The 15,235-nt window shown below is 38.6% G+C and overlaps 1 protein-coding gene across 5 annotated transcripts in view; it reads right to left on the bottom strand.

Annotated features, from left to right (window-relative positions):
* Positions 1-728: 728 nt before the first annotated feature.
* IFI16 (interferon gamma inducible protein 16) overlaps positions 729-15,235 on the bottom strand; it is a 41,577-nt gene continuing 27,070 nt past the window's right edge. The window contains exons 8-11 of one of the 5 annotated variants that reach the window (XM_003892880.5): positions 6,580-6,747; positions 4,084-4,491; positions 2,170-2,361; positions 729-1,068 (exon numbers count right to left, since the gene is read on the bottom strand). In XM_003892880.5, the coding sequence (XP_003892929.2) occupies positions 988-1,068; positions 2,170-2,361; positions 4,084-4,491; positions 6,580-6,747 (849 nt within the window). In that variant the 3' untranslated portion in view covers positions 729-987. The other 4 variants (XM_021925422.2, XM_021925429.2, XM_021925425.2 and 1 more) reach the window with 4 other exon arrangements.

Below are 15,235 nucleotides of genomic sequence, written 5' to 3'. Positions count from 1 at the left end.
TGTCACATATTATAGGGTGAGTAAAGAGGAGAAAACAATCAACCTTCTAGAACTAATATGAAGATTACGTGTCACAAAATAATTGCAAAGTACCAGGTACCAAACATATAATCAATAAATTTAGCTAAATTTTAGTTTTAGATACGTACTTTCTGCTATTCTATTCTGTTCTAAATAAAATTAATTATCTTCAGTGTTTGCGTAATGCAGCTCTTCCTAGGGCAGCTTTCTAATGGATCAGATCACTATAGTGGATTGTGAGAAAAGGAAATATGGTTCAAAAGTGCCTGAAGAGCAGTCGGTGTTTGAGGAAATGCATAAAACCAGATATTTCACATCAGGCAGGCCCAGATATTCCTCTAACACAGACAAGTGCCTTCATGCACATCACCAGAAGGTACCTTATTTGGCAGAAAATTTACCCAATTATGCCCCCTCCAGGAGACCAATTCTGAAAAGGTATCTACTGCTCTGGGCTAAAACAATAACACAGCGCTTGGCAACTGAACCACAAGCTGGATTTCACCCTACCTACCCCTTCAGCCTGGTTTCTTTCAGCAGAACACAGCCTGTTCATTCTTGACCAGGGATTTACCCTGTAAAGATCACACCCAAAGTATAAATCCAAATATTGCTTGAGGCCTGTGTGCCCCACCCTGATTTGCAGACCACAAACTATTTGCTTTTAAGCAACTCATGGATGGATTAAAAAGACTGCTGGGGAAGAATTCCTTTCAGAAAAAAGATAATGTTTATTTATTTTTTTTTCAAATTATAGAAGTTGAAGATGCAACATATGACATTTTATTAAAAAAAAACCTATAAAGAATTTAAAAAGCACTCCCAATACCCCATTCCATAGGATTAACAGCTGGTATATATGATAATGGTGTGCATATATAGTGTCGTATTTCAACCAAGTATATGTACATTTTTTAGGCACTTAGACCTATCTCCATAAACATTACCATCAATGACATTCAGATTTTAGAAGAAAAAGCCTGGTGAAGTTTCCATACTTGAATCAGGATTGAATATGTCTTTCTTGTTTTTCCTGGCCTTGATGACCTTGAAGGAGAAAGAGATAAAGACAGACCAGTTGAGATGCTGGTGATCCCACATTTCTCTCTTCAATCACACTGTATCTCCTCCCCATGCACCATATCTCTTCCCCTATTCCTTTCTAAATGATTCTTTTCTCACTCTCATCTGTCTCCTTTAATAAATTCTTGACCTTTGAGTCATGCCTCTCTCTTTAATTGGGACCGTGAAATGAGATATTCACTCCTACTCAGCATGAGTGCAAGTGAAAGAGCAGGAGATGTCAGGGAACAACAGGAGAGAGAAAGGAGCTGGTGCACCCAATGACTAGAGTTGAGGGGAAGGTTTTCATTGGGTAGAAAGGAAGGAAGAGAGTACAAAAGGTATTCCTGGTGCAATTGCTATCAAAGAAGATTTGGAATGTTTGACTGATGTTCCCGAGAACTGAAGCAATCTGAGAGCATGTGTGTGCCTGAATATGTCAGCCTTTGTTTTGAACTGTTTGCCTTCCAATATTAGCCTTTGTTAGTGTTCCAAGAATCCCACATGAATGTGTGTGTCAGTGTGGCAAAAAGCATGAACTTTGTTATGTAGACCCAACTACCTCTGTCAGATGTAAACCAGTGTATGTATCTCACTAAAGGCAGGTACCTTTGTGATCTGATTTGCTCAGATGCATTCTTGGTAATTTAGGGCTGCTGTGAGCTAAGTTGATGACCCTCTATGGTAGACAATATTTCTCCCATTTCACAAATGATGAACTTGAGGTTCCTAGTGTTAAGTCTTTAGTCAACTAGAAAAATCACAGAGCCAGCATTTGAAACAAATGTGCCTTAACCAAACACAAATTCTGATTAAATTATCTCCGTGCTGTGGTAAAAGCAACCAATTCTTTCTTATTTAACTTAGGTATCATAGCCTTTGAAAGTCTCTCTAATTTTTTTTATTATGATTACAAGTATCCTTCTTCAAAAACAATGATGGGAAGTTTACACCCAGTAAAGTGCAAGGCTTTGTTCCTTTTCCACTTGCTAAACTCTCCGTGTAATAGTAGCAGTCTAGTTTTCTTAAAGTATAAACAAAACGATTTGCCACTTTGGAAAAATGATGTTCCCATAAAGTTCCAACCTTGATGTGACTATGAATTACAGATCTCAACTCCCCGTGATTGCCACTTTTCGGTGCCAATTCAAAGCAGGTGAGTTTCAGTTTATCTCCTTCCTCACAGTTGATTGTGGTCAGTCGTCCATGCACCACCACTTCCATCTTCCCTGTATTATCTTGTATTTCATAATAAGTGAATTCACCCCTTACATTTTTCTGCAAAAGAAAATTAACACTTATCTTCTGAAACTGGATCAATAATTTTCCAATCTATGAGAAATACAGGGTGTTTCTGGAAACTTTGGTCTTTGATAGAGTAAATAGAGCTGGAGGTCCTGAATGACAGGTACCAAATAGCTCCAGACACTTGGTCTGTGAATCCTGCCTTTTCAATCCTCTCTTGAGCCTCTTTTGTTGAAGTTCGTTATCTGCTGGAGTTTTTCTAGGAAAAAAAAATTGATTACTAATTTTTCCTGTTTTAACATCAGCATAGCTGGGATTTTTTAAGGAGCCTGGATACAGAAAAATCTGATTACTTTGGTAGATATCTTTCACATCTGCCCAAGAGCAGATAATAGAGGCTCTTCATGGCTCTTTACAAGTTTGAGAAAGAATGTTGCGAGTTCTCATTAAGTAGGCTGTTATTTCAATATGTAACTCCTTCTTTCTTCTCCATATAATCACTCTTTGCCAATCTGCCCAGATCTCAAATCTAGATCATCCATCTAGTCACATTATTCTGGTTTGTAGCTCATTACTTCATTCATTAATTCTACAACCACATACATATGTACAGTCATTTAAACAGAGTGTACAGAAAACAGCACAATTAAAAGTAAGCCACCTTAGAAGACATATATAATGGAGTACGAAACAGTACTTCAAACAAGTTAAATCAGCTAAGCATAATATTTACATGATGTGTTGAAACCGAAAGGCACACTGTAAGCCTAAGAATTCATGAAGCTTTTTTTTTTTTGCATTTTATTGCCCCTATTTATAAATTGAGCAGTTAAGCTATGTGACTCTTCTAGTCTTTTTGCTTTCGTATTTTTCTTATTATTTAATGCAGAAGTCAGTTGCTCAACAATCTCCTGATGAATTAATGAATGAGAAGAGGCAAGAACACTTTGAAGTCCAAATGATCAGAATTTCAGCTGTTAGACATAGCTGCATTCTAAAGCAGAGTAGTCTATTTGATTTCTTACTCTGATTGTCACAATCAGGATTCAGGCTTAGGAGAGCAACTCTTTTGTTCACAATTAAATTAAGTTGTCATTGATGCAGATGGAGCAGAACTCAAAGAAACAAAATTCTAAGGATATGTGTGTTGATACAAACTGCACTGCCCTGGACAAGGGTGGCTGTGAATAGATCATCACAGCTAATAAAATCCCAAGTTCCCTAGTGACTGTCTTTTGTTTTTGTTTTTTTTCCTGAGACAGTGTTTTGCTCTGTTGCCCAGGTTGGAGTGCAGTGGCGCGATCTTGGCTCACTGCAAACCGGGTTCACACCATTCTCCTGCCTCAGCCTCCCGAGTAGCTGGGACTATAGGCGCCCACCACCACGCCCGGCTAATTTTTTGTATTTTTAGTAGAGACGAGGTTTCACCTTGTTAGCCAGGATGGTCTCGATCTCCCGACCTCGTGATCCACCTGCCTTGGCCTCCCAAAGTGCTGGGATTACAGGTGTGAGCCACCACGCCCGGTCTAGTGACTGTCTTTCTAAATAACTTGCATGGTGACACCTTAAGAAGAGGAATGTTGAGATATAACGTACCCCATATCCTGAAATGAACTCTATTCAGTTATCTCTAGTGCTGGGAGAGGGGTGAAGGGGTTGATTTCCTGTGTTGAGTAAGTTGACCAAACTCCAGTTGACAAGACGTTAAAAATTTGCGGTTGCAGGAGAAACAATAAAACAATGGTGTGGGCTTACCTTATGTACCTCAAACACCCCATTCACAAAACTTCCTTTAGTTTGTGAGCAAAGATAACTGATTTTAGGAGTTACGTTGGCACTTCTAATCAATCCTTGTGGGATCTCCATTTTTCGGTCGGCATTCACATCAACCACAACTGTTACAGGATATACCTCCAGGAAACCACTGCGGCAAACATAATTTGAGATGGCAATGATCTTCTTTGGGGTGAACTTCTCCTTTAGGTCAATATTAAAAACCTTCACTCGGAAGATTTCATTCTCAGTTGCCACTGTGGCATGAAACATTTTCTTCTGCTCTATGGGCTCATACACAAATGATTCTGTTGCGTTCAGCACCATCACTTCTTTGAGGTCACTCTGGACACCATCTTTTGTGGAAACTTCTTCGGGTCCAGTCTTCAACTTAGAATGTAGAGACCAAAACACAGGCACAATTAAAACAGGAAATACAGGGTCACTCTCTAGTGAGAGTCATCCCAGACTCAGTGTTGGTCATCAAGTATCACCTTAACTGGGTGAAGTAGGGAAAACTAGACAGAGATCACTGAGATAGTATAATTTAGGTAACGGAAGAAATTAAAAAGATTTAAGGAGTGATTTTATCATCGTCATTGTTTTATGAGAGTGGAAGGAAGAATATTTCTTTTTTGATGAGAATTAACCCATAAAGAAAAGGCATATCCCCTATCAAGAGGTATGGGGAAGCAGAGGGTAAAGGCAAAGCTGCCATGAAGTGACTCCCAAAAGAGATGAAATTTTAAAATAATCTCAATTTTACTCCTTTCTACCCAGGTCAGGTCACATTGAGCACTGCTGGTCCGTGGAGGCAGCTGTCCTGCCTCCATGTTCTGGTCGCTAAGTCTCCCTTGATCCCTTCTTGCCTCAATACTTCCTCTTCCAGATCAGCAGCCCCTGCAATTCAAAGTGCTCTCCTACAACTCAGAAATAGTGCAGACCACTGTGGAGAGAGGAGGTTAAAGAAAAGTCCCCTCCTGCCTAATATGACAGCGACAAAAAATAAAATAAAATAAACATAGAGAAAAAAATCACTATTAATAGCACTCAGAGTAAGGAATAGTCTCAATCACAAACCTTAGATTTCATGAGATTTCAGTTGGAACTCATTCTAGTAGATAGGGGCATTTTAAAGACCCAAATCACAAAGCCCTTTCCAATGAAGCAGCACTGTGTTGCAAAAACATCATTGAGGCAGCCACTGGAAGACTCCATGAACTTCCCTAATCTGAAGGGGCCCAGGTTCGAGGCTGTCCAATCTGAATAATGGCAGGAACTAAAAAGAGTCATGGACTTGGAAAATTAGGCAGGAGGGGACTTTTCTTTAACCTCCTGTCTCCACAGTGGCCTGCACGATTTCTGAGTTGTAGAAGAGGACTTTGAATTGCAGGGTAGGCTGTTGATCTGGAAGATGAAGTATGGAGGCAAGAAGGGATCAAGGGAGTCTTAGAGACCAGAACATGGAGGCAGGATGGCTGCCTCCACAGACCAGCAGTGTGACCTGACCCGGAAGATTATATAGGCCACCTGTGAGTGATAGCTTTAACTCTCTGATGGATTTAACTCTAATGAACTCATCAGTGTGGCAAATTTTCCATAGCATTAGGAAACCCATTCCCAATGAAGTTAATCAGTATCAAATCACCTCACAATAGCCATGACATCAGTACCCTGACACAAGGTGCACAGGATGTAAGGAAATAATTATAAAGCTACTATGAGGACAATGAAAGATCTGAGAGGCATGCGATCTTATACTGTTCGTTGTAAATACACAGAATACTGGAAACAACATAAAGCCAAATAATGTAGGATCATTTGATAATGTATGGAATAACTGCAATTTTTCTGGTGCAATAAAATAATTTAAATCTATATTGTATGACTGAATGGCAGTTCAAGATATATTAATAAAAAAATGGGTTATGGAAAAATATATGAGTGATTTACTCTGACAGAAAATAAGACTCTTTGTATATACATAATGAAAAGTATAAAATCAGAAAGACCATGTACTGAAATGTGGCATTAGTTAGAGATTTCTGATAGTTAAAAGTTAATTATTTTTGCTTATGTATCTTTTTTTCCTAAATTTTTAAAGATATTGTTTGAGTTATAATAAATGAAAGGGAAAAAATCAGTGATAGTGTTATGGTTGGCTCTGTTTCTTCCCACCTTATTCTACCTTAAGGTATGATTTTCATGTTGTATTGAGGGAAAAACAGAAATGTAAGCCAAAAGAAAAATGAAATTAAACAAACATCTAATTATACCTGCTATGGAATAGAGATGATAATAATAGAATTTTAATTTTGGATAGGACCTCAAAATACACACTTGATAAATAAATGACTGATTTGGTTAAATAAAGCATTGTATGTAGTAGGGGATTGGTGAGAAGTACTTTCAAGGTTGTGTTAATCCTTGTCATTATATTGTAGCAAGGGGAACATATTGGGAAGAGGGAACTCGTACCATGGTTAAGCAACTGCTGCTTGGTATTGATGGAGGCATCTGAGGAGTGTAGAGATGGCTGTCAGCTCTGCCAATGCTGGTCATGAATGGTCCTGGAAAATGACTCTTTTCCTTCAGTATCTGCATCCTCATGAGGTCATTCATTTTGGTGGTTGTGTCTTCACTTTTCTAAAGGAAAATAGATGCTTGTTCTTTTTTTCTAGTTAATGTTTTTCAAGATCAAATGAAACACATCTTTTCCTTTTTTCTTTTTTAAATAGGATGTTCACTTTGCCAGTTTCTCTTTTTTTCCCTGAGTTCGAGGAGGAGTAATAGCACATATTCAGACATTTCTATCACTCAGCCTTCTCTCATCCCAATCAGGATTAAAAACTCAGATAACTGAAATTGCATTGTTTGGGGATGGAATCCTCAGTCTTCATGTCCTGTAAAACTGGACTAAGTTATTTGGTCAGGTACAACTCTTAGGGCTATTTTGGGGGCAGCATGACTTACAATAAAGTTGGCTACATTTATGGACATTTATTAACTAGGACTTTCTCATCAATTAGATACACAAACCAGTCTCTCTCAAGTGCTCTTCAGCATACAAGAAAACCAGATCTCTATCTTTAGGGAGCTCTGATCATAGCCATAACAAGAAGATTCTCTGAAATTCACAATTCCTCAGGCAAGGTTCTATGATCTCTACAGTGTGGGTCAGGCAATCAGAATCTTTCAGGGTTTTTAGCTGCATTCAGAACAATTTAATATTCCACCTAAAGCATTCCCATTAGCTACATTTTTATACATTTTTCAAATAAGATTGGGGAATATCTCTAAAATCACATACTTTGACTACCTTTAATTAAACTAATGGAAGTCCAAAAAATATTCATCCTATTTGGCCAATTTGGCACTTTTTTTTTTTTTTTTTAGCAGTTTTGCCATTCAGTAACCTAACTTTTTAAGTGGCAATTGTTGATAGAGAGGTACACAAAAGAACTGCTTGTAGTGAGCTCACATGGAGAACAGCTTCTTGATTAGAACGGTCTCTGACCACCACTGAGCACCTGGACTCTGGAAATAAACCCCAAACAAAACACTGTATATTCAAAATTGATTAAAAATAAATTGCAGACATTTTAACATTTGCACACCTACTGTGGATTCAATCTATGCTCATTAAATGTTCACATGTTAAATGTTAACATTTTAAGTTCAATAAGGCTGCATTTGAATCCTGACTAATACTATCTGTATGACCCTGAGGAAGATTTCTTTGCACCTCAGTTTTCTCACATGTGAAATGGGACTAGCCATAGCATTTGTGTATGATGTTATAAACAATAAATTAGGTAAAGTGTGCAAAGAATGGGCTTTAGAGTCCAGAGCTCAGTAAATGCTCAATAAGTAAGTCTTTGTTGCTATTATTTTTCCATGATCTATTAGGGGTTTGCATGTTCACTCTGATGAGCAGATATTTCATGTTTTATGATGCCTTTGTTGAAGGAAACCTTGTATGGAGGTAATATAGGAAGCATAATATGAGAGAAGCCCCTCTATTCAGATCTGCCATGTGTAGCAATGTAATTTTATTGACAAGATTGTCTTGAGATATTATCTTTTAAAAATAAATGAAATCTTAAACTGTCATCATGATAGCCCGGCTTGGATGATGAAATTATAATCTTTGTTTGAATAATATTTTAAAAGTGCAAACATTTGTTTTCCCTCAGAGTAAATCCTCCTCACCCTACCCTGTTCGTGAATTATGCCCTTCTGTGCTGTTCACTTCAGGATACCTAACAGCATAAATCAAAGATAATAATCTATTTCTGGCTTTGAATTAAAAAGTCAAAAGGAACTCTATTATAGAAAAACTACTTGGGAGAAGCTGCGATGTATAAGAGCAAGGATTTCCGGGTTACATAGGGAATCACAGAATGACTGGTCAGACACCATTTTTGCGGGCCTCCTGTGAAGATGGCTGGATCCCAGAGAAGAAATGACTACATGGTGTTTAGGTGGATGAGTCTGCCTCGGATCCTGTGCTTTCAGAGAGGCAGAATGATTCCTATGCAAGTAGAAATGACTGTGCTGCCTATTTAGGCAGGCAAGGTCTTAGAAAGTTCCAAGCCAGTATGCATGGACAGAGTAGTTGTCTTATGATGTCCATGTATGTCATTGCAGTAACAGAGAGACAGTGGGCCTGAGGTTTTCATGACTACACATGGGCTCTACCTGTGGCCTTGATGGCAAGTCCCAAGATGGCAACAGTTACAAGCAGCTAGCTCTGCCCACAAAGAACCAGGAAAGACTATATAAGGGGAAATATGAATTCTTGAAATTAATAACTAAAAAAAAAAAAACTGTATAAAAATTGAGAAAACCTGCATGGAGAAAGCCTGTCCTCAACTGATGTGTGTGGAGTGGTGCTGAGGTCTGCAACCTGGGCCAGGGGCAGCTTGGGGCTTGGGCGAGAAATGATATTGGAGAACAGTAATGTAAATCTTAGAGTTTCCTATCCCTCAAGTTGCTGTGGGTCAGTGTTTCCCTGCCCATTCCTTCCCTGCCCATTCGCCTTGGGTATAGGCCCCATAGCGCTGGATTGTAGGTAATACAGGGGGTGATATCAGGGCAGAACAAAAGACAAGCTGGGATAAGAGTTGATACACACAAGTGTAAACTCCCTCTCCCACCCGTGTTGTCTTCCCCTAGGAAAGGGTACCTATAACCTATATTTATTGCTGAGTAGGGAAGGAAGTCATAGGTTTATTATAGCTATGATAAATGCTATAAAGAAACAGAAAGGTACGTATGAAGGCAAACAGTGAGAAAATAAGATCTATTCTGGGAGGAGGGTATTAGTGAGAACTTACTCAAGGAATAGATTAGACTGGTACCTTGTGGTTGAAGATATTTGGGGAGAGAACTGAGATGGAAAAATCTGACATCGAAGGAAGTATCAAAACCCTTGCTGTGGTTAAAAGCATGGATACTGAAACTAAACTCTGATATATGGTAAGACAGCAAAAGAGAAAGGATTGAAAAGAAACTGCAATGTAGAGGAGGAACACATTGGTATAGTAATACTGGGGGAATTATTACTCAGAAAAAATAGCAATTATTCCTATTCATATTTCAAACCATTTTGTGTTGTTTATTTTAAGGGAGACATGGCAGAAGATATCAAATATAAAAAGTTATGCTTCTGGTTTCTAATCAAAACCAGGAATAATCCGTATCACACACAAAATTTGTGAGAGAACCTATTATCAGTAAGAATAAAGATTTCCTGCAGAGCTACTGGATCATGTAGCAAGTGGTCAGACAGGTTTTGCCTCCTACGGGGCTGGCTGGACACCAGAGGAAAATGGCTGTACTGGAGGTAGAAGACATATGATCCTGGCTGAGATTCCTAAGCTAAGGGAGGTTTAGGTGCAGCAGAATAACTCCTATGGCTACAGGAATGGACACATTGCTTATTTTAGAAGGGTTGGACCTAAAAAAAAATCACGTGTCCCTTTTAAGCCAGTAGGTATGAGAAATCAGAATTTTCCAGGGATATTCACTTATGTCTTTGAAGTAGAAGATAAAAAAAAAAAAGGGGGGGTTGAACTATTAACAAGTAGGTATGGGCTCCATATATGATTTTTTCAAAATCTCCCTTTTTATAGGCTCTTCCCTCTGCTAATGTCTCTGTATAGTATAGTGACATTTAGTTTCCTCAGCCCACATTTCAGCACACACAGGACCAGGATTATGGTCTGCAGTCCGAAATGGTCAAGACTCAGATGACTGAAGTTTCTTTCACTGGTTTTAGATTCTTGGATCTATCTGTGTTGTATGCTGATGTGAGACCGCTTAGTTAAAGCACACCTCTTAGTGTCATTTTTTAGTAGATAATCCTCCCTGGTGATGAGGGGAGCATGATTCAGAGGAAAATCAACCAAACTGAGGAGTATTTATAGGTAAACCTGTCTCATCAAATGAGTACACATGCAGCTATCTGCTCTTCAGGCTCTAATACACCAACCTCTCCATCATTTTGTTCAGCAAAGTGATCTTTGCTGCAAGGATTCTCTCGAAGCTACAGTTCCAGAGGCAGGATTATGTTGCCCTTGCTGTCTACATGAGGCAAACTGAAATCGTCAAGATTCTCAATCAAAATCAGAGGGGTTCCAGGTTCCATCTGGAGAATTCCCAGTAGTTTGTTTCTTGTACTTTGTTCAAGTGAGGACAGATTGTTGCAAAATCATATACTTTGACTACCATTAATTATAATAGTGAAAACCCATTTCTAACCATTTACATATGATGTCCATTTGTCATTGTTTTTCTCACTTCTGGCTTTCACTAATATAATTCTATTGCACCATTTGCTGAAAAAGTGGTAGGTGAGAGGGCTGCAGGAGCCTGCTGCAGTGCTGTGGCTCTCTGATGAGAACAGCCTCTAACCACTCTCGTGCATCTCCTCCATCACTGAAAGACTGCAGAGTTCAGACTATTAAACAAACCCAAGCCTGACATGGTCTATTCTGAAATGTTAGTGTACACATACATATAAACATACTAGAGACAATTTTAAATCTCTCTCACATTGGAAGAAACATTATTCCAAAACTATGAATGCTAGTGTTCTCATATATGAATTGAGACTAACAATATCATATTTATGGTGTTGTAATGAAGAATAAGTTACATAATATACATAGCTAATAAGCTTAGAGCCTAGACCCTAGTAAATGCCCAATAAGCAAAAATATAATTATTGTCATTGTTAATAATGGCCTGTGCAGTATTTGAATTTCTGCCTGATGCACACATTTTCCATGCTTTATGTTGACTCTGTTGATGGATACCCCAGATCAAGGTAAGATGAAAATCATTTTATTAAAAATGTTTCTCTATTTAAGTATGCCACATGTAGTAATGGAATCTTACTGAAAGGAGTACATTTCTAAATTAAGAACATAAAATTTTTTGTTCAGCATTTAAAACTACATACTTGGTAGCATGAGTAGCTATGAAAACACTCAAACAATTTAAGAAAGAAAAGATTACCAACATGCTTCTCTCTGAACGCATCCTCCACCAGCTTTAGCTCCCAGAGGTAAGGGCAGTCTTGAATCATGATGAATAGCTCTAAAAATAGCTTTTACTACACAAGGCATTTATTCTCAAGCAATATGATATTTAGTTTTATTAGTTTCAGAGTTTACAAAAATGTTATTATACTATTTAAAATTTACTGTGACTTGCTTTTTCCAATTATTATATGCCTCATATGCATCTGTGATGCATGCATCTGCAGCTTGTTTAATTTCAATTCAATATCATGTTCCCTAATTTACTCATTCTCTTGACGTAGGTTATGGGTTCTTCCAAGGTTTTTCCAGTTCACGTGATGCTGCTGTGACTATCTGTATACGTTTTATTCATTCATATGCCCAGTTGGATTTGCAGCATTGGCAAGTATGCATGTTTTCAGGTTTAAGATAGCACCAAATTGGTTTTCAAAATGCTTGTACCAATTTGTACCTCTTCAGCAATGGTTTCCATTGCATTATACAATGCAAATATGCCTTTGAGGAGGCACAAATGATAATAGTAAGCTAGTGATTTGGCTAAGAAATGGCTGGATGGGGTTTACATAATTCTCTGTGAAGTCTGAGGATGGCTCACTCCTGGAGGTTTCCTGAAGCCAGAAGTTTGCAGATGCAGTCTCAAGTCTTGAGAAGACTTTATTCTATTGAAGTCATTAATTGGGGTGATTCTGGCCTCCATGTTCTCTGGAAAAGATTGAGTTTTTTCTGTCTTGTGGTTTTCAGAATGAGATAGAACCCGGCCAGGCACAGTGGCTCACACCTGTAATCCCAACACTTTGGGAGGCCGAGGCGGGAGGATCGCCTGAGGTGAGGAGTTCAAGGCTAGCCTGGCCAACACGGTGAAACCCCGCCTCGACTAAAAACACAATAATTAACCAGGCACGGTGGTGCACACCTGTAGTCCCAGCTACTTGGGAGGCTGAGGCAGGAGAATCACCTGAACCCGGGAGGCACAGTTTGCAGTGAGCCGAGATTATGCCACTGCACTCCATCCTGGGTGATAGTGAGACTCTACCTCAAACAAACAAAAACCTAATATATCCATGTCTACATCTATATATGTTTGGTTTTCTTATTTTTCTTTTTATTCTGTTCTCGCTGTCATCTGTCTGGTATTTTCTATGGAAGAAGAGTGTAAATTTAGATATCCTAACTCCTTCAACTGTACACTCACAAACCAGTATTATAGCCTTCATCCTGTTGGTTGAAATTTTATTGGTGTGTGATTGGGTCCTGGCTCTATTTCTGCTGAAAACCCATCTAGGCCAACTTGGTTAAGCCGGTCCATTGAGGTTATTTTTGCTAAATAACCCTCCCAGTTTATAAGGGCAGCAAATTTCAGAACAACATTAACCAAAGTGATAGAAGCTATTCTCATCAAGCAAATACACAAATTGACTTCTGTAATTTGCACTTCAGGTTCCAGGAAACTCATGTGTTGGTTGTTTGGGCACACTGATCCTCCCTTTGCTGGAAGCATTCCCTGAAAGCACAGTTCCAGGGGCGGGATTCTGTTGGTCCTGTGGTGTGCATCAGATATTCAGAATCCTTCAGGATTCCCGACAGTAATCAGGATAATTCCAGATTCCACTAGGGCATTCCCAGCACCTGTCTTTTTACATCTTCTTAAAGTAAGGATAGAGGGTGTCGGGAAAATCATGTGTGACTTCCTCTAATGTCACTAATGAAAGACTTTTAAGAACATTTAAGCTGCATGCAGTGGCTTACGCATGTAACCCCAGCAACTCAGGAGGCTGAGGCAGGAGGATCACTTGAGGCCAACAGGTGAAGATAAGCCTAGGCAATATAGTGAGGCCTCATCTCTACAAAACATTTTTAAAAGTTAGCCAGGCCTGGTAGCGTGCACCTTTAGCCCCAGCTACTTGAGAGGCTGAGGCAGGAGGATCCCTTGAGCCCAGGTGTTTGAGGTTGCAGTGAGCTTTGATTGAGTCACTGCACTCCAGCCTAGGCAACAGAGTGAGACCCATCTCCAATATATAGAGACTCATCTATAAAATATATTTCTCTGATCCTTAAATAGATTGAAAAAGGGGCTATAAAACCTGCTTGTTGATTACAGCTTCGAACACCCAACCCTATAGGCCCCTTATGCACCTTATTCTGGCTTGTAGCATCTGGATTATGAAAACAAATGCAAAATTCAGCACTACATTTATGAATATTTGTGGATATATGGCTGAAATTTTAATATATACAGTCCTATACTGGAAGAAATATATTTGCATAATTACCAAAGTTTTTTAGTTGACTAAAGCTGGATATGAATCCTTACTCTAACACTGTTTTTATTAGCCTGAATGGTATTTTTAACCTCTTGATATCTCATGATTGTCATATGTGAAATGAGATAAAAATTGTATCTTTATGGAGATACAATGATGAATATATGACATAATTTTGTAACGAACACAGACCAGCATCTAATAAACGCTCAATAAGCAGAAAAATATTTTCATTGTTATTTTATGTTCTGTGCAGGTTTTTTTTTTAATGTCTGCCCTGTTTAAAGATATTTAATGCTTTATGTTGACCCAGTTATAGGGAGCTCCTGATTGAGGAAGTATAGGAGGATTACCAAAAAAGCCTCTTTATTCCCTTGTACAATGTGGCAGCTTAATATCATTGATAAAACCGTCTTGAGTAATTTTCTTTTCAAAATAAGTTGAAACAAATATTCTCATTATTTCAGCAGAATTTGCATGCCTAAAATCATAGATTTGGTTGAGTAATATTTTAATACAGTAGCTGATTGTTTGTCTCATAGTAATTAATCCCTGCTACCATACCCGATCACGATTCAGGCCATTATGTGATCTGTGCTTCAGAGGAGTCATGACTAAAGGTCATGCTTCTGTCTTCTTCACGTTTTGAATCCAAAAGCACAATGAACCCATATCATACACAAAATCTTTGGGAGAAACCATGATGAGTAAGGACAACGCTTTCCTGCTCAGCTGGTCAATCTTAGAGTGAGTGGTGAGACAACCTGTGGGCTGGTCACCAAAGCAGAAGTAATGCATTGTGTTATTAAGCATTGGTGGCCATGGAGACATGTGCTTCTTTCTAGAATCCCTGTCCTAGAGTCTTTAGGCACAGCATGATGATTCCTATGGCTGCAGAAATTGCTATATCACATATTTAGGCAATTGGGAACTTTCTTTCAAGTCATTATGCATCAGAAAACTGACTGTCCTGAGATGTCCAATTTTGTCCTTAAAATAGCAGAGAAGATCAGAGCGGATAATGACTTTACTAGGCACAGCCTCTATCTATCCACCTGAAGCAAGATGGCAAACAGGCATGATAGGTAGCACTATACGACATATAAAACTCTTAGAAAGTATATAGGGAAATATAAATTTTGGAATTTACCAGTCAGGACAATAACAACAACAAAACCACATGAAAAATTGAGAACTCTGTACATGGGAGACCTGTCTTCAACTGGTACACAGGGACGAATCATTAGAAAACAGTGTGGTCACAGTGCAATTGGCACCTAGATGAGACACTAGCTTGGAAAATTGTCATCTAATTTTTCTTTT

This window comes from Papio anubis, chromosome 1, assembly GCF_008728515.1.
Source record: "Papio anubis isolate 15944 chromosome 1, Panubis1.0, whole genome shotgun sequence".
Classification (NCBI taxonomy): domain Eukaryota; kingdom Metazoa; phylum Chordata; class Mammalia; order Primates; family Cercopithecidae; genus Papio; species Papio anubis.
Note: the sequence above shows the minus strand (reverse complement) of the source record. Positions and strands in the feature narration are given on the sequence as shown.